The following is a 20,106-nucleotide window of genomic DNA, read 5'->3' on the forward strand; positions in this document are numbered from 1 at the left end:
TCTGTTCACATTGTGATGATCATCAGTTTACAATGTCTGCTTGCTACAGTCATGCTAAGAAGCTTAAATCACAGCAGGCAGATGGTCCACTTTATTCTGAAAAAGATTCCTGCCTGGTTTTCATGGATTTAGCTTGTGAAACTTGTGTCAAATACAAATTGAAATTTCTTCCGGAAAGCTTCACAAGGCCAGAGTGAAAAAGTACAATAATGTGTTTTTGTTTAAAGGCCAAGTTGGAATTGAGGACACAGTGAAAACAAACTGCTAGACATGTGCAAGATGAGCAGGAGAGTATTTGATTGGCTCAAACTGATTTTATTCCTGAAGAAAACTCCTAATTCTTGGCAATACAAGCAGCGTATCAGTCATAAAAGGCAGCAGTTGTACACCACTGTACGTCCAACGGCTGATCGGGCCCCAGGACATCTCATATCTAGTTAGTTGGAGGAACATCTACCCAAGGAACAATGTGCATGTCCTACATGCAATTTGGAAATGTAAGAAGAGTCTGTGGTTGGGCATTCACCTCTTGTATAATGCCGTTAGGCTGGCCTGCAATTAAAAGCAGTATTATAAGGCAATGTTTCTCAAGTGTTACTGCTTTGGGAGCCAGTTTTACATTTTTTAGTTTACTGAGGACCCACAAGTGCTTCCCCCTTGATGAAATGTACTCAAATGTAAGAGTGATGGTTCCCAATGGTGAATCGAGTGCGACTGTACGAGCGTGGGTCTTTCCACATTCTATAGTCACAGAAATAAATGGGTACAAATATCATGCAGTGTTGTCAACTACTTAGGTGGCCTACTCTTATCACCACTGGCAGCAGCCTGTGTCCCAAAAGTGAGTCCTGACACGGTGCTTCAGAAACACAATTAACTGCCTCAGTGTACTAAAGCAAGGTTAAACTTCCCCTAACAACAAGTAGAGGAACTGAACTTGATTGAACCCAAAAACCACAAAACCCACCATTTTTGATGTGGTATGGGATTTTAGAATGCTGTCAAAACTGCACCGTTCCTTGTGCAGATTTATAGTAATTGAGTCATGGCTGAAGATGACCAAACTCCTGTCATGGCTGCTTGAGTCAGACATGCTCAGTTAACATGAAGTAGTCAAAGACAGAGGCCATAATGGATGCTGAGACTCAAGGGCCTGCCTCTCTGAGCTGCTAACCAGTGGGTCATGTTGACTGTCACACCTCTCTAGCTTGTGTCCTGAAGTCCATACATGTGATTACTGTCAAATGTGGCATATTTGCAGCACACCTGATGAACCTTTTAGTACTTTTTGTGAGTATAACCGACACCCTTATCTGAGCATTTGCATACTTATCCATGTTGGTCTTCCACACAGGTCTTCATGTAATTTGGACCAATGTGTTCAGGTGCAACTTTTTGTGGCACAGCAGGTAAGAGATAAGTAATGACAGTCAAAGATTAATTTGAAAAAGGAAAAAAAGGAACAGAGAATGGACATGTTGTCTCATCATAGGCTGCATTATCTGCGAAAAGTTGTGGCAAATTAATGATCAATATGGAGACTTTTAATTTAAAATAAAAGGATTTCAAGAAGTGAGCTGAATGTGTGAAAGCTCTGACACCTCAAACTAAAAAAATGAGATCCCTACTCATAAAAAGGGTGATAGAATGAAGATGCAACAAGCACTGTGTGCATCTGATCATGATGAATGTTCTCCTCACATCACTCACACTGTATGACTGTTCGCATTACCACTCCAAGGGAGTGGATTACACCCTGCATAGCTTCAGCATGTCTTTTAGACAATTGAATGTTCAAGGTAAAATCTCCCACCACTTCACTTGTTCTTGTTATTCAGCAGCAAGTAGTTCCACACCAGCAGAGGCAAAGCTAGGTGCTGAAGGCACTATATTATTTTGCTCAGCAGGTCTTGAAGTCTGTTTACTGATGCATATAGGAATAAACACATTGGAGGCGCCATGTTCTTTCAGATATTCCCCACCTTTTTCCTCATATTCTGTCCTTGAAATCCACCCTGTGTCCTGGTCCTTATACTGCAGAGCCCAATTACGTGCACCATACCAGCCATCTAGAATTGGATTGGAAGCCAAATGTACCTGCAAAAGTCACCACAAGTACATAATGAATGTCTGCAACAAGTGTGGACAATTACAACCACAACCCTTAAAGACCAGATACACTTCACATGGACACTCACACTTTCAAACACTTCTCTCAGAAAAGATGATGAAGGATGGAGGACACTTACCTGAAACTGTGACTGGAATGGTCTAATGGCAAGAAGCTCCTTCTCAAGGCGCTCCCTTATTCCTGGGTATGAGACATTTCCACCAGTAAGAAGAATATTGTTCACCATAAGATTCTGTTGCTCTTTTGGATATCTATAAATAACAGAGAAGTGTCAATAAAGGACTACTTTGAGAAACCAGCTTCTTTTTGTCTCAAATTCATTTACAACAAAACTTAAAATAACAGAAAAGAAATACAGTGGTACCTTGGTATACGTCCGCTTTGGAATAAGTCCAACTTGGCATACGTCCTGTTTGGACGCAAAACATTTTGCTTGGTATACGACCTTTGTTTGGAATATGACTTGCGTGCTAGAACACTGTTCCCTACACTTGTTTACCACTCTCGAGACAAAGCCACGACTGCCCACGAGCGTCAGTACGCCAGTTGCTAGCATTCAGTGAACAACCCGCGCTATAACACTTATGTGAATTTTCGCGTGATTTTGTGTTTTTTCGTGTAAATTTGAATTGATTGTTGAAAAGTATGAAGGTGGCATGCGTATCCGGGACATGGCTGCTGCATGCTGTATGCCGAGAACGACGGTATTTACGATTGTGAAAAACAAAGACGTTATTAAAAAGTAAAGGTAGGTTAAATTTTCATTTATTTCATCTAATTGCTTTTGTATTTATGTATTTTAGTATTAAGCAGTGTTTCAATTATTTTATACAACCCATCAATCTATAATATGCCAATAATAATAGGATTTTTTTTCATGGGAACGGATTAATCATTCTCCCTTTATTTCTTATGGGAAAAATTTGTTTGGTATATGTCCTGTTTGGTATAAGTCAAAGGATCTGGAACGGATTTAAGACATATAGGTACCACTGTAGATGTTACTGCAGTGCAGTTACAGAGAATGCAACAGAGATTTACTCAGTATATGTGTGGACATTATAAAAATTGTGAATGCAAAATACTGTGGTGGACTGGCGCCCTGCCCGGGGTGTGTTTCCTGCCTTGTGCCCTGTGTTGGCTGGGATTGGCTCCAGCAGACTCCCATGACCCTGTAGTTAGGATAAAGCGGGTTGGATAATGGATGGATGGATGAATGAATGAATGCAAAATAATCTGAAAAAAATGTAACAATGGTAAACAAGAGTTGTTTCTTCATTGACAGTCTAGATAAAAATATGACGTATGTATAATGGCAGTGCAAAGGCAAAGATTTTGCGAATAGAACATCAGTGTATACACTACAGTTTGGCCAGTATGTACAGTATTGATAAACTGGAGATTGACTTTGGGAATATGCTAAAAACTTGGCTGAATGCTCAACTGAACAGAAAACAAATCTTATCCACTTCTGTTATCTTGGAGGTTCTTTTTCCTGAAAAGAACCATTAATGCACAGCTCTGAAGACTCCATGGAGATCCAGTACTTTGTTTATACTCTACAAATACCACTTCTTGCAAACTATCTCAAAAGCAATTGCAGTAGAGCACAGATCTTCTTTGTGTCAGTTCCATATTCAACAGTCATTTGACACTTATTATGACTGGTATACAATTATATTGTAGACGTTATTTGTGACAGAACAGTCTGTTGCCGAGAACTATAAAGTGAAATTCACATTAATAGTTCAAATTCTGATTCATTTAGTGAATATAAAGTGGTAGAGTTGACAAGGGCCAACTCTTGGCCTTGCTGATGGTGAATGCAGATCAGGTCATAATGTAAAAACACTACTTAATTTTTATTAAGTACCTAATGGGAATCTAATCATATCATAACTCCTTTAATCCAACAATTTTCAAATATTCTTAATCCATTTCAATGTGTGCCAGACAAGAGTCAACCCCGGGCGGGCTTGTATACATATATACACACACACACACACACAGACTAACATTTTTGAGTTGCAAATTAACATCACACACACATCCGCACAATGTTTAAGGGAAGCCAAAGGACATACAGAAGAATCAAGAAAGACATGGTACGACTGTAAAAACACTGCACAAAGTGACTGGTCCAGGACTTGAGTCCACAATCCTGCAGCAATTAGAACAATTTTCAAATCCATTATGGATTCTGATTACAACAGGTATATCACTTATTCATTTGTAAAAGGTTAAGAAGTGTATTTGAGTGCAAAAAAAGATATAAGCAACATAAAATAATATTTCAAAATGCTGAAAATACTACATATGACAGGGTGCCTCGAGAGGAGTTGTGGTATTGTATGAGGAAGTTGGGAATGGCAGAGAAGTACTTAAAAGTTGTACAGGATATGTCCGAGGGAAGTGCGACCGTGGTGAGGTCTGCGGTAGGAGTGACGGATGCATTCAAGTAGGCTTGGGCGGTAAAACGGTAATATGGTATCCCGCGGGATCTAAAAATAGCAACGGTGTCAGTTTCAATACCGTTATACCGTCATAAAAACAATGCACTTATATAGGAGACAAGGATTAAATATTAAATATAATTTATTTAATGCCTAAAAATGCGTATGCGATGCATGGTTGTCATCACGTGACAGCGTGATGGAGAAAGAGAGAGGTGGGGAAAGATGGCGAGTCGCACACCAAGTGACCTGGTCTCGAAAAAGAACACAACTTCTGCAGTTTGGCAGTATTTCGGGTTTCGGCCGAACGAGAAGGGAGAGGCGGTAAATACGGACGAGGCAATTTGCAAATTGTGCAACAAAAAGGTGACGCGAGAGATGGAAATACCTCGAACCTAAGGTCGCATATACGAAACCACCATTCACTCACTGCTGCGAGGATGGACCCGAGTTCACTCAGTGCAACAGTTTCAACTCCTCCCGATGCAGGACCAACAACATTTAGGTCCACCGCCAGTACGCAACCGACGATAATGGGGGCCTTCGGGAAAGCAACAAAGTACAAAAGGGACAGTGTCCGTTGCAAAACCTGTACTGATGCAGTGACAAAATACTTGGCGAAGGAAATGGTCTCTTTCCACACAGTGGAAAAAAGTCCTTTACGGACATGGTAAATGTCCTAGATGCCCAGTACGAGCTGCCTGGACGGAAATATTTCTCACAAACAGCCGTCCCACATTTATATAGTAAAGTTAGAGACAATGTTCAAGTGCTGCTGTCAGCGTCACACAGTTATTCCTTAACAACTGACATGTGGTCGTCAGTTAACATGACACCATATATGTCTCTGACTGTCCGTACTATTACACCTGACTGGAAACTTGAATCCAAATGCCTCCAAACTACGTATTTTCCTGAGAGTCATACAGCAGACAATCTTGCTGCTGCGCTCAGAGCTGCACTTCAGGAATGGCAACTTAACGAGAAAAAACTTTCAGCCATAACCACTGACAACGCTGCCAACATTCATGCCGCAATCAGGTCCCTGCATTGGCCGTGGTGACTTTGGGGAGTATGCTGCAAAAAAAATCTGATGCAATGGTAGGTCCCATCGGCATCGGCACCGTAGAGGACCGAGTCGGAGCTGAAATAACAGCCTACTGTTTGGAGCCAGTTACTCAAGGAGACGAGGACCCACTTCTCTGGTGGAAAAATGCTGCCAGACGTTTTCCCCAGATGTCGCGAGTGGCACGAAAGTACCTGTGCATCTGTGCCACAAGCACACCATCGGAGCGGGTTTTCAGCACCGCAGGTAATGGCCTGCCACTTGCCATTCGTTCCTTTTCGCACTGTGTTTATTTTTATTTCATTGATTCAAGTATTTTTATTTGGTTTACGTTAAAAACGATATTGGAAAGAAGACGTTTTGTTTAGGACTATTGCTTTGCAATACTTTTTATAATATGGATGATGTTTATGTTAATTCAACTCTGGTTGACTGTTGTGGGTCGATTTGCCCTTTTTATAAGCTGCTCATCTTTGTTATTAAAAGTTGTTCAGGCGGTCTGATTTAATTTAATTGATTTGTGTGCGCGTCTCCGCGGGAAAACTGTTCTGGATGTTTATGTTAATTTAATTCTGTTTGACTGTTGTATTTGCACTTTTTTATAAACTGCTATTTGTTGCTAATAAAAGTTGTTAATATTGTTCTGCATGTTATTTTGTTATTGTTTCAGTATTAGTGTTTGATATTCAGTTTCTGAACGGTTTAGGCACAAGCCAACAGTTTGGCGACGCTGTCTGAGCCTTACGTCACAATTTTTTTTATTATTCACGGTAATACCGTATACCGAGGTAAAATAGGGAGGAGGTTTGACGGTATTAAAATTTGGATACCGCCCAACCCTACATTCAAGGTAGAGGTGGGATTACATCAGGGATCGGCTCTGAGCCCTTTCTTATTTACAATGGTGATGGACAGGTTGACAGACAAGATTAGACAGGAGTCCCCGTGGATTATGATGTTTGCAGATGACATTGTGATCTGTAGCGATAGTAGGGAGCAGGTTAAGGAGACCCTAGAGAGGTGGAGATATAATCTAGAGAGGAGAGGAATGAAGGTCAGTAGGAACAAGACAGAATAAATGCGTGTGAATGAGGGGGCGATCAGTGGAATGGTGAGGATGCAAGGAGTAGAGATGGAGAAGGTGGATGAGTTTAAATACTTGGGATCAACAGTACAGAGTAATGGGGAGTGTGGAAGAGAGATGAAATAGGGAGTGCGGAAGAGAGATGAAATAGGGAGTGCAGGCAGGGTGGAATGGGTGGAGAAGAGTGTCAGGAGTAATTTGTGACAGACGAGTATCAGCAAGCTATTTCATACTTGTTGGAGACGGTGGCACTAACCAGAAAGCAGGAGACAGAGCTGGAGGTGGCAGAGTTAAAGATGTTAAGATTTGCATTGGGCGTGACGAGGATAAACATGATTAGAAATGAGTACATTAGAGGGTCAGCTCATGTTGGATGGTTGGGAGACAAAGTCAGAAAGGCAAGATTGCGCTGGTTTGGACATATGCAGAGGAGAGATGCTCAGTATATTGGGGGAAGGATGCTAAGGATAGAGCTGCCAGAAAAAAAGGAAAACAGAAACGCCTAAGAGAAGGTTTATGGATGTGGTGAGAGAAGACATGCAGGTGTTGCGTGTAAAAGAGCAAGATGTAGAGGACAGAAAGAAATGAAAAGGATGATCCGCTGTGGCAACCCCTAACGAGAGCAGCTAAAAGAAGAAGAAGAAAGAAGAAAAATACTAGATCTAATGATTTAATGGAAATAAAACAGAGGCGCATGCAGTTTTGCCCATTTTACTTCTGTATTGCTCTTTACTTTTTGCTTGATCGGTCCAGCCTTTCACTGGTCTCAAAGGGTACTTCTGTTGAAACTGGTGAATATCTAATAAATGTTTCATTTCAGTTTTCAATGATGATGAAGGTAATCATTCAAAACAACATTCACCCTTGATAGTTTCTTAGCTTTACCGTTTTGCTCAGACCAAGCAATTTTTGTCATAGCGTGACTTAGACTGACCCAGGCTAGTCTGAATGTTTCAATGAGTTAAAACAATAGAGCAGTGGATTTCAAATTCAGTCCTGCTTGGCCCCACTGTGGCTGCAGGTTTTTGTTCTGCCCAGTTTCACATTTGAGATTTTATTTTTATCTTTAATCAATTTCATTGTTTAATTAGCTGTCCTTTGAAGAGATGGAGGGTTTTTTTTATGACGGCATCCAGTGTTGCCATCATCCTCTTTTCCACAACAGGTTCTAGTGTGTCCAGTGTTCATCCTGTCATGGAGCAGGCTTTCCTCATATATTTGTGCAGGCATTGTGCTTCTTTTGAGTTCAAGTTGCTTCCCTAGGAGACTGCAGCGTAGAAAATCATGCTGGCTACCATGGACTGACAGAACATCTCCAGCAGCTTGATAAACACATCAAAACACCAGAGTCTCCTGTGCAATTTCTGAGTCTCCTTTGCATTCAGAAAACTGCTTTAGTGTCAGATTTGCATTTAAATTAAATTAAGAAATATTTCCTTTTTTGCTGTATCTTTCTATGCTGAACTTTATTTTCTTTTTAATTTACTTGTTCTGTGGAGTTTGCTCACTTAATTACATCTGCTTACTCACAATTAATGACAAGTGTAGCGGTCAACCAAGGCAAACAACACTCACTGCTAAAGAGGGTCTATTTTAGTATTTAATGTAAATAATGTCAACTAATGTCATAAATAATCATAAAAGGTCTTCAGTAAACAACATTATCAGTTTACTCTTCTGAAATGATACAAAAAGCACAAATTGGGAAGTAACCAACATCTTGCTTGAGTAATGTAGGGAGCCCAATAAATAAAGAAATTAGTCGGGATGAAAACCTGTAGTATCAGGGGCCACCAGGACTGAATTTTTTAACCACTGCATTACAGCAGTGACTGTAATAGACTTTAAATGTGGAAAAATATTGTAGGTAGGTAGGTTGAGAAACAATGCCAGAGATAATATAGATAGACAGAATGTTATTTGTCCCAAGATGAAAATATAACTCCTCCAAATACACACAAAGAATTACAAGAAAAGAAGAAAACATCTGAATTGGCTAATGATAAGAAAGCAGTTGCAGCTAAGCACTAGAAGGGTGCATTGCTGTAGGTATGGAGGAGCCCCAGTATCGTTTGTTGACATACTTCTGCTCAATAAATCGTGTCTGAAAGAAATTAATGCTAGCATGTCAAAGAGTGAAAGTCTAGCATTATATCACTGTCATATTTTATCCCTCAAGGCCTGAATATTAATGTAGCTTAATCAGCCCACAACTTAGGAGTTATCGCTGACACTAATCCATTTTATGAAATGCAGTAATGTGTTATTCAGAATCTACTTTTACAGAAAAATATAGGAAAATGAAGGCATTTTCTTAGTATGCAGAACAAGAAGTTCATTCATGAGTTTATTTCAAATCACTCTATTTGTAGTCTTCAAGTATTTCAAAATACTGCTGCAACAGCCATTAATAAAAATAGGAGTACAACCATAACCCTCCTGTACTGACTTCTATTTTATTTCAAATCCTTCCTCTAACACAGAGTTTTAGACATTTTGATAATGGAGTGTTCAGATTATCTTCTAAAAGTTCCATGGTCAAGTAAAGCTACTGTGGGAAGCTGGGCCTTTAGCTAAAATGTGTTTAACACCATTGAATAATCGGCTGTCAGTGTAATGTATAAACATTTCAATCCAGGCTGAAAACCCAATATTTTAGTCTAACATACCTGATTACTGCAGCTGATAAGGCACATTTGTCCACGTTTGATACTGTTTTGGCCAAAACAGTCATTACAATTGTTCTGTTCCATCAGCCTTCACCTGTGTCAGTTGGCCATATCTCAATTCTTGTGTGATAGGATTTTATATTGTCATGGTCTTGTTATATTTAAAGGAGTGATTTTATGAAGAAGTGCTTTACAGCTTATACAGGTTATACAGGTAGTCCCCAAGTTACGGACATCCGACCTACGACTTACAAACGGGGCCACAGCTGTAATGCATGTGCCTTAGTAACTGCCGCTCCGTCATCTTCAGCCTGGGGATGCTGCAAGCGGTGGCTGGATGGAGGCTGGAGGGGGGTGATTTCGCTGCTCGCACAGTGTAGTGTCCCTCGGGCAGCTCCCGGTGACCTGTAGTCCATAATCACCGGGGCCACAGCTATAGCTCGTGTGCAGGACGGAGGGCTTGATGGGGTGGTTTGCTGCCCACCCACCACGTTGCCGGAGCTACTGCTCCTGACTGGACGCACGCTGGATGGAGCGGAGGGGGACGTTTCACTGCACGGCCACCACACATGGTTGCCCCGTTCGTTTTCTGGTGATGCTGCAAGCAGTGACCCGGTTGTGACTGAATGGAGGCCATTGAGGGCGAACGGGGCGGCGGGGGGTAGCATTGTAGTGTGCCTCGGGTGGCTGCCTGTTGAATGGGGGCAGTGGTGGCTGATTCACTACCCGCCTTTGGCCGCACTGTGTTCGTTCTCAGTGGGCGGACGCTGCAGGCAGCATACTGTAGTGGAAGTGACTGTGAGGTGGGTTGGTGGTGAACCGCCCCTCGCCATCCCCATTCATTCTCAATAGCAAGCCTGCTTGTGCTGTTACGCACATAGCAGGAAGTTGTTGCTTGTCAGTACATCAGACGTGTTGACGATGGGTGACTTCCTGCTGTGATAGTGTGTACAGTGCTGTGCAGAAGAGCTCATCTTAACCTTTTGTCTTCACCCTTCAAGAATGTATCTGAAACACAAATCTGATGCAAGTGCTGGTGATACAGTAAAGAAGAGAAGAACCATCACCATTGAAAATAATAGAAATAATAAAAAGGTCAGAGAGAGGTGAAACTCCATCATTCATTGGTAGAGCACTTGGTTACAGTCGGTCAACAGTAACATTTATTAAAATAATGTACCTGTTCTGACTTACATACAAATTCAACTTAAGTACAAACCTACAGTCACTATCTTGTACGCAACCCGGGGACTGCCAGTAATTTTTTTTTATTAACTGGTAATTATATACTTTAAAAGGCTGGCGCCCTGCCCAGGGTTTGTTTCCTGCCTTGCGCCCTGTGTTGGCTGGGATTGGCACCAGCAGACCCCCATGACCCAGTAGTTAGGATATAGTGGGATGGATCGATGGATGGATTGATATATGCTTTAAAAATAGTTTGCTAAGTTACTTACTAGACTTGAAAGGCTTTGTGTTGTAGCAGAAATGCTGTCTAATTGCTGATAGGCGAGGAGGTTGGTGTGTCTTTTCTTGGGTATCTGTCTTCAGGTAGCGTTCTGGAGAAGGAACAGGCACGCCACTGTGGGGCAGATTCTTTGCAAAGCAGGGTGCTGGCAGTTGATTGGCATGTAGTTTGCAAATATTCAGTGGTGCAGAATAGCTTTCCGTGATGCATACTGGCATGGGGTCACGGATGCTCACACACAGGCAATTTGAAATGTGGCACATGCACATAACAGGTGGTGGTGAAACACAATGGAATACCAGGTCATATCCCAAATTGACAATATATGTCACCCAAGCTAGTCTGATTGTTTTTTCTGTTTTTGTGGTGGATCATCGACTTGCGTGGGACAAGGAGGGACAACAGCTCCAAGAGGGTGGCAGCAGCTAAAGCTGCTCTATAATTAAAAGATGACCTGCTCTTTTTTTGTTTTAAGCCTGATTAAGAAGGAAAATGGGGTTAATTGCAATTGTGTTCTTTTATTAAAATATTAAGGAATGCTTTATCCACACTATCTACTGATCACATGTTTTTGGGTTTTGGATGGAATGCACCTGAACTTCTTTTATTAATATTTAACTTTTTTTTTTTTTTTTTGCACAATACATTTATATTTCTTTTGTACTTGCATTTCTGGAGTTTGCCCCTCTATTTGGTGTCTCTGGTTCTTGGTCCTGTTACTTGATGTCAGTATCCCAGTGTCTATATTTTCTAGGCCACCTGTTGTCACAGATTTATATTTTTGTTTGCAAAAATAATTTAGTACTTTGTCGTTATATTTTTAAAATTGTGTAACTGCACTGAGTAAGGAGAGAACTGGATTAAACTGACGTCAGAATGGCGAGAGATGGTGGGACTGTGTTCACATCATATGTGTTCCTGTTGCATTATCTGACATGCTTGAAGCACTACCAAGGAAACAGGGAAGCATGGGGGACATAACATGTTGCAGCTACTTTTATGTATTCTATGTCTTTATCTGATTAGATCACAGCATCAATTAAATTTATACATAATGCTGTGAATTTTATATCACTTTATTTTTTATTTAACTATTAATACAATGCTTTTGGAAATTACTGTAAAAAGGAAAAAGAGAAGTTTATACAAAAACTAAAAAGTGAATAGAAAAAAGGAATTCATAAGATCGTTAAGTTTTTCATTTTTTTAACTCTTCAGTCATAAAATAATGCTCCATTGTTTCCCTGTTTATTTTTTTGCGTTGGTAACTTGCAACTGTTAATATATGTTGCAAAATGCAAAGCATGGAAAATTTTATTTGGTTAACCCTAGAATCCCTTAAACCTATGAAAAAAACTCATAATCCCGGGTCACCTTAAATTCCTTTGCACCTATCCATCAGCGTCTTTTGTTTAGTAAATGCATCGATCAGCACAAGCAGCAATCAGCCTGCTATCCTATTCCACTCCCACCGACGGAGCTCAACTCAGGCAAAAAAGTTCTTCCAGCTCAAGGCTCTTTATCTGCGTGTGAGGTGCCTGGAATTGTATAGGGTAAATATACCGTTATTTAGAATACATGTATTTCATGTGTGTTCCATGTCTACAATGATCTGTGTAAGTGTAGGATGAAAGGAAATGTGAGGCAAGAAATGCTGAAAACATACCTAAAACAGAAACTTCTTCCATTTATACTAATAATGATATGAAGTGTATAATGTCTGAAGACTTTAGTTTTAAATATCAAATAATTACGTGCACTTTCTCTCTATTATAAAAAAAAATCCTGGGAGGGAGACTAGGGAGACGAGACGTTATCTTCTTGGAAGACAATTTGACGCCCTGTGAGGGACACTTTAACGTTATGCGAAGACACTTTGATGTCCGGCGAGACAAGGCAGTGAGACATTTAAAACAAGTTCACAGACATCTAACCAAACAGTTGTTGGAATGCTTTTGGCAGACAGACATCATGTGGTCACAGCTCTTAAAACGACAAGCAACAAGAAGAATACGCAGCTTACCAGCAGCAGCAAGCCAGCAGATGATCCAACCGCTTCTCCTCAGCATGCGTTCAGCCCCAACCTTCCCCCACCCCCCTTCACAATGCGAGCGGCAGAGATGCAAAGTGGCAAAAGAACAGCTGCTGTACAGGCTTTGAAATGATTGACGCAAAGTGCGACAAGCAGAAAACTCGGCTCGCCAGCAACAACAAGCCAGCAGATGATCCAACTGCAACTCCTTAGTGTGCATTCCGCACCCCCTTCACAATGCGAGCGGCAGAGACATGAAGAGGCAAAAGGACAGCTGCTGTACAGGGTTTTAAATGATCAACGTGCAGTGCAAGGTTATTATAGTTAAAGAAAAGTAAAATCAAAACTGAAACTATTATTAAAAAAAACATTTTCGTAAACTGAAATAAAATAATTAACAAAACCGAAATGAAAAACTAAAAACAGAACTATTAGAGTAGCTGGAAAGACTAACTGAAATAAAATAATAATTTACTAAAATATTTTTAGTTTTCATTTTTGAATGCATATTCTTGCCGTTAGTCTTTAACCCTTGTAAGTTTCAACTCTAAAAAAGAAAGTCATCCACCACGAGCCACCCGCACATATTCATCCAGTGAACAGCGGCTAGTGACGGAGGGTGGGCGTTCACACAGCATTTGCGGTGACAGAGCAAGCTGAATGCGGGCGCATAAAGCGTGTGGAATAGAAAGCGATTTAGGTGCCGCCTTTCTTTGTGCTTGTTGTATATCAAGATGTAATTCAAATGGCTGAAATCAGAATGTACTGGTCAACAAAATGTTTACCATATGGACAGAAAAATCACGACATTTCAGTTTATTTCTCAGGTGACTGCTTTTTGTTGACAGCAATTCACCTGCCACTTCGCACAGGAGAAATTGTTTTTACTTTTTCATATGCGAAGCATAGAGAAAGTATAGTAATCATGAAAAAATTCGACCTCGATATTTTGATGAATCTTGATGTTATAGACCTCCCAGAGTCCAAAAATACCGTTTTTTGGAGTTGTGTGCGTGTGTGTCTGTGTAAACACGATAACTCAAAAACACAACTAGACAAATGGATGAAATTTGGCATGTGGTTGTTACACCACAATTGCTGATCTGTATTAACTTTTGGGCCAAATCCATCACCCAGAAGTGGTACTTTACCTGAACACATACTTGATTTTTTTTTTTTTTTAATCCATGCAGCTGCAGAGTCATATTTATTAAACTTTAATTTTATAATAATTGTTCAATATATTATTAATTTGATTTGTTGTTGATGGTTCCTTAATGTACATAATATAAAAATATAATCATCGCCTTGCAATTTACTCCTTAAACATCCATCCCCATAACTGAGTATACAAGAAAGTCTAGGGGAGACCACTCCCGGTTTTTGAAAATAAAACAGCACTGATCAGAGAGACTGAACAGCATATAGTTGCTGGCCAATCACTTTTGCTTTAAAAACATTGTTTAACAATGAAGCTACACAAACAAAGGTAGGTAGGCGAAGAGAGTCTGCCAAGTGATGAAAAACTAAACATACTAACGGGTTTTTGTATTTATTCTATATTTATTAATTTATCATTTTTAGTTCATATTCACAACTCAAAATACCTGATATTGCAACATGCTTCTTTTTCTTTGTTTCCCTCAATACAGCTAGGTGGGGTCTGAACACTGATTCAAGTCAAAGAGCCCTGTTCTTCATAAGCCCCAGTGATTTTCATGAAAAAATATCTAAAAAATTATAAAATTGAGTAAAATTGTTCATATTCAGTATCTAGTTTTGATTATACTTGTTTTTATCAGACAAAAACAAAACCAGATAGTAAACCATGTAGTGTCGTTAGCTTCCACTAACATTAAACTGTTAAGTGTACAGTTCTGTCTGATTGTGACACAAAACTAAACTTCATAGGAGCTCCAAACCATAATTCCTAAAACTGAAACTAATAGATATAAAAATAAAATATAAATGTCTTTGTGAAATAAAAACTAAACTAAAACTAAAAATACACGATGAAGGAAAAACAAAACTAAACTGAATTTCCAAGTAAGGTCAAAAAAAAAAAAAAAAACAGAAATAAAAACTAATATAACAAGGCAAAACTATAATAACCTTGGTACAGCACGACAAAATGAACACGCAGCCCGCTAGCAGCAGCTACAGAAAGACAGCAGATGATCCGACGGCTTCCCCTTAGTGTGCGTTCAACCGGACCCACCGCCAACCCCCTCCTTCACAACACAAGCAGCATTATACATCCTGCGAGAGAGATTTAACCACACCCGGGGCCAGAAATAAAGGACAAGTATTGTTTTTACAAAAGTTTTAAAGTAAAAGTGAAAATAATGCATATGTAACAATTCCAATGAAAATAACAATCGCTTTAAATTGTACATCCGGTAAATCAAACCCGGGGGTGGGCGAGCAAAGCCCCCTAGTTATTCAAAAATACAACCAAAGTAAAAAGAAAAATCATTCAACTTACATGTTGCAGCCAATGAGTTAAAAACCCAAGTTCAAATGTCAATCTACAGAAAGTTGATACATGTTCTTGGATGGTGCAGAGGTAAGAACTGCTGCCTTATAACCCAAAGGTTCCGGGTTCGAGTCAGGTCGCGCTACCTTTTTTGTAGAGTGCTGCTATTATTATTACCGTAATAATAATAAAAACATATATCTGATTTGAGTTTGTAACATCCAGAGTAAATTTTGGATAATTGTAAAAGATATAGCCGAAGAGATATAAGCAGATAAACCAACGCTGGTGAATTATGTCTTCTTGGTCTCTTGTTGTCACTTGAATTTTTTGTTATTCAGTTTCATTTTTGAATAAAAGCACACTTGTTTTGTTATGCTTTTGTGTGTTTATTTTATATTCCAGTAACCACTTCAATGAGATCAAATCTGTCTCTGCCTCTCCTGCATGTACACAAACATTCATACAAAATGAAACTTTTTGAAAATGCTATGTCATTTGACAACTCTGTGTTATGGTGCATGATACTGAAAATGCAGACAGACTTCTTTTTTGGTGCATACACTGTCAGCATGGCAGTGCCAAATCTAAACACAAGCATGGAGAATTGCTTGCGAACTAAAGTAGCCAAAATTTACACTGGGTGTTACAGACTCAAATTAAATGTATGTTTTTATTATAGTAATAATAATAGCAGCTCACTACTCAAAACACAGAGCGTCTGGTCTTGAACCCGGAACCTTTTGGTTATAAAAAAGCATTTCTTACTTCTGCACCATCCCAGAATACATATCAACTTTCTGTAGATTGACATTTGAGCTTGGGTTTTTAACTCATTGACAGTAATATGTAAATTGAATTTTTTTTTTTTTTTACTTTGGTTATATTTTTGAAGAAAAGCGCACATTTATTTGATATTTGGACTAAAGTCTTCACACATTACAAATTTCACATCATTATTAGTATAACATGGAAAAAGTTTCTGCTTTAGATATGTGTTCAGCATTTCTTGCCTTGCATTTCCTTTCATACTACACTTATACAGATCGCTGTAGAAATGGAACACACACGAAATGCATTAATTCCAAATAACGATATATTATTTACACTATACAGCTCCAGGCACCTTACACACAGATATAAACACTTGAATTTGGAGAGTTTCAGCTCCATAGAGGTTTTAGTTGGCGAGGATGTGATGGCAGGCTGCTTGTGCTAATCGACACATTTGCAAAACAAAAGGAATTTAGTGGGCTGGGATTACACGTTTTTTTGTAGGCTTCAGGGATTCTAGTGTTCATATAATAACTTTATTTAACTGATCTAAAAAAGTCTGGTGTAGATCTTTATTTTGTGGGGTAAATGTAATGCATGTTTTCTCTTAATGATTAATAAAATTCTCATTTTCTATAAATAAATGTAGTGTGCATTTTTAAGATTATGGCTTTAACGCAATATCATGTATGAATTACAAAATATCTACCACAGGGCTTTTCAATCATTTTTCTAAGCAGGCAACCAAATGGAAGTTTAAGAGATCATGGGGACAGCAGCAAAAAAACAAAACAAAAAAAAACAAACAAAAAACACAATCTTACTGTATTTGATGGGGAATAAGCTGGTCTTGACTCTGGTGTTAAAGGATAACTTTATCCTCCTAAGAGAAATGCCTTGTAATGAAGTGACTTTCTTAGACTAGCACACTACTTCTGAAATAATCTGTAGAGTAATCAGCAATGTGGCAGGAGGAACGTGTAATGTGCTCCTGTGTTGCCACTTTATTATCTCTACGTTGCCTTTCACATTGTATTTTCTTCAAAGCTGTTTTGGTAGCATGATATGGAAATTCTGTGCTATTATTACTTCAAGTGGCACAGAAGTATTTCAAGCACATATTCAAGGACACAATTACTTTCAAACACTTAAGTTTCCGTGTACCATGATGTTAGAAAAGGTAGTAAACAATCAACAGCCAAAAATAAATATAATGTGGTCTGTCAAAGGAAGTGGCCCACTTGAAAAAGAGAACAGACAGCCCTGAAGCACAAGTGCCTTGGCTGTCAGCATTAATGATGTGTGATTTATTTTAAACACAAAAATTATTTTCAAATTATATAACAATTTATAAAATATCAAAAGAATTGTACTCAACTTTCAGGTAGAGTATAATGAATTAAACAAATGTGAAACCAACTGTGCATTTCTCAGTTCTGTTTTGGCACCTTCCAAGCTGTGGTTGTCTGCAGCTCAGAAATCTGTGAACATACTTCTCCACTCTACATTATGCATAAATTATGTACACATTCCAACACACAATAAATAAATAAAAGTTAATAATTTCGATATACTGTAGATCCTGGAATTTCTTTTTTTTTGCTCTCACAAGATTTAGTTGTTGTAGTGGTGTGGGTACACCATTGGAAAGGAGACACCAGTATAAACTTGCAAACTTGGATAAATTTTCATATGTCAAGATGCAACCTTTGTTACTTCTCACAACAGTGACACAACTGTTGTGGTGGCAAGGTAACAGGACACCTACTCCTCACCATGTGATGCAACTCTGTATGTGGCAGTACAACTATGCAGAGGGAAAAAGAAGATGTACGCAATCACATGCACACACTCTCACATATTGTATGTTGCTACCAAAACGTGAACTGCTGTCTCACTCTCCTCCAGACAACTGTACAATAATGACAGAAAAATATTACATATAACCTCTCATATTTTTTTCAGAATATGTAATAATAAAGATCATATAAACTTCAGTGCTGTAGTTATTTAACTTGCACTTTAATATTGTCTCACACTTGGAATACAAAGTAAACCAAGGGCATCAATTTGACGTGGGGAAAGAAGATCACACAAGATGACATATTTTGGATGGAGCAAGCTACATGTAAAAAAGACAGAGGGGGCTCATTTGCATTGCTTCCGCAGACCCAATGATGTATACAAATGTTAGGAAAAAGAGTGGGCTCTCTTTGCGAACATAGAAGGGTTGATGGAATGTGGTACTTGACAATGAATGAAGTGCCTTTTAGGGGAAAAAAAAAATATGATTTGAGTACAGCTATACTGAAATACTGGAAGATGTACTGAATCACACTCACACTGTTTGTATGTGTATGTATATATATATGGCTGGTTTAAAGGACAGCTGCTGTACAGGCTTTTAAATGATTGACGCACAGTGCGATGTGTGGATCATGCAACACGGCACTAGCAGCCCTGGGAGAGGTGGGGGGGAAATAACTCATTCATTCCAACATTATTACTGGCAAATAAAGAAATAAAAAATGAATGAAATGAAAATAATCTCTTTAAATTGTACATCCGGATAACCAAACCCAGAGGTTGGCAAGTGAAGCGAGCAGGGGGCAGGGCCCCCTTGTTTTATATATTTATTTTTAATTAATATAAATTAATTCATATACAGTATATATATTAATTACGCACACACAAAATGTCTTTTAAGGGTTGTGAGAAGGAATGGCAACATTACAAAGGGGTGAATGCTTTACAGTCTCAACTTTTTTTGGAATTTGTTGTAGACCTGAAATGCAGGAATGGATGTATATTAACAATGAAATGAAGTTGACCAAACAAAACATGAAATATGTTGGGTCCATATTGTCTGCAAAGAAATAAAAGTAAATTTATAACTACATTTTTTTCTTTAGTTGCGTTTTCCATACCACCTCAACCTTTTCTGATATGGGGTTGTTGAAAACCTCAGTATTTTCAGATTTTATGGAAATGCATGCAGTTTAATTTATTCATATTTCATTAAATCAAGGCATAGAACAAATAAAACAATGGCAAATAAAAACAGTCATGGAACTATGAAGTGTACAATATTGTATTCAAATTTTTGATTCATCAAAGTAGCCAGCTTTTCCTGATATAACAGCCAAACTGTGGTAACCCTTTTGATTCAGAATGCCAGTTACTCTGTGCAAGTCACCAACTCCAGCAAAGGAACTTCAGACCATGACACTTCCTCTTCCATGTTTTACAGTTGGTGCCACACACTGAGGAACCATCCTTTCACCAACTTGACTGCCTACAAACACACCCTGTGTGATAAATGAAGATTTCAAATTTTGATTCATTGGTCCAAAAGACTTTCTTCCAGTCTGCAGTAGTCCACAGCTGGTATTACAAGGCTCTATTTTGTCCTTTAAGAAATGGTTTATTAGTGCCACTGTCAAATCTTGCAGAACAAAGTCTTCTCTTCATGGTATAAACCGAAACTTGCTTTTTTCAGGCAGTGTTAAGCTCTGCTTGAAGTCTTTATACTGTGAGGTGCCTATCATGCAAGCTGGAGAAGTCAGAAACTTGTCTTCTGATTGGGTTGTGACTTTGGGTGTGCCAGATCTCTTCCTATGAGAGTTTCTTTCAGTTTCCAATTGTTTTGGGATTGTGCAGGATAAGGTACTCACTATTGCTTTGACTTTTTTTTTTGCATATTCTCTAAATGAAAGGCCTACCCTTCTAATGGTAACAATGCTCTCTCATTTCATTTGTTAATTGCCGTTTTCTTGCCATTATTACTGGTATATTGTCCAAGTAGTACTTTAGAGGGTGTAGTAACACAGTCTGTTCCAACTCTGCTTTAAGACAGGCAAAGGGTTTTTAACTGATCAATAGGAGTTGGGGCACCTTTGCAAATTGTTTGCTTCAGCTTGCAAGGCTCAACTGCTGCAGAACATTTGTAGGTTGTA

The 20,106-nt window shown here is 38.9% G+C and overlaps 1 protein-coding gene across 1 annotated transcript in view; it reads right to left on the bottom strand.

Moving 5' to 3' along the window:
* Nucleotides 1–273: 273 nt before the first annotated feature.
* actr5 (actin related protein 5) overlaps nucleotides 274–20,106 on the bottom strand; it is a 55,383-nt gene continuing 35,550 nt past the window's right edge. Inside the window, exons 8-9 of the mRNA XM_039735000.1 lie at nucleotides 2,250–2,382; nucleotides 274–2,097 (exon numbers count right to left, since the gene is read on the bottom strand). Of these exons, the coding sequence (XP_039590934.1) occupies nucleotides 1,831–2,097; nucleotides 2,250–2,382 (400 nt within the window). The 3' untranslated portion in view covers nucleotides 274–1,830. The remainder of the gene's footprint in view (nucleotides 2,098–2,249; nucleotides 2,383–20,106) is intronic.

The sequence above is a fragment of the Polypterus senegalus genome, chromosome 14 (genome assembly GCF_016835505.1).
Source record: "Polypterus senegalus isolate Bchr_013 chromosome 14, ASM1683550v1, whole genome shotgun sequence".
NCBI classification, from domain to species: domain Eukaryota; kingdom Metazoa; phylum Chordata; class Cladistia; order Polypteriformes; family Polypteridae; genus Polypterus; species Polypterus senegalus.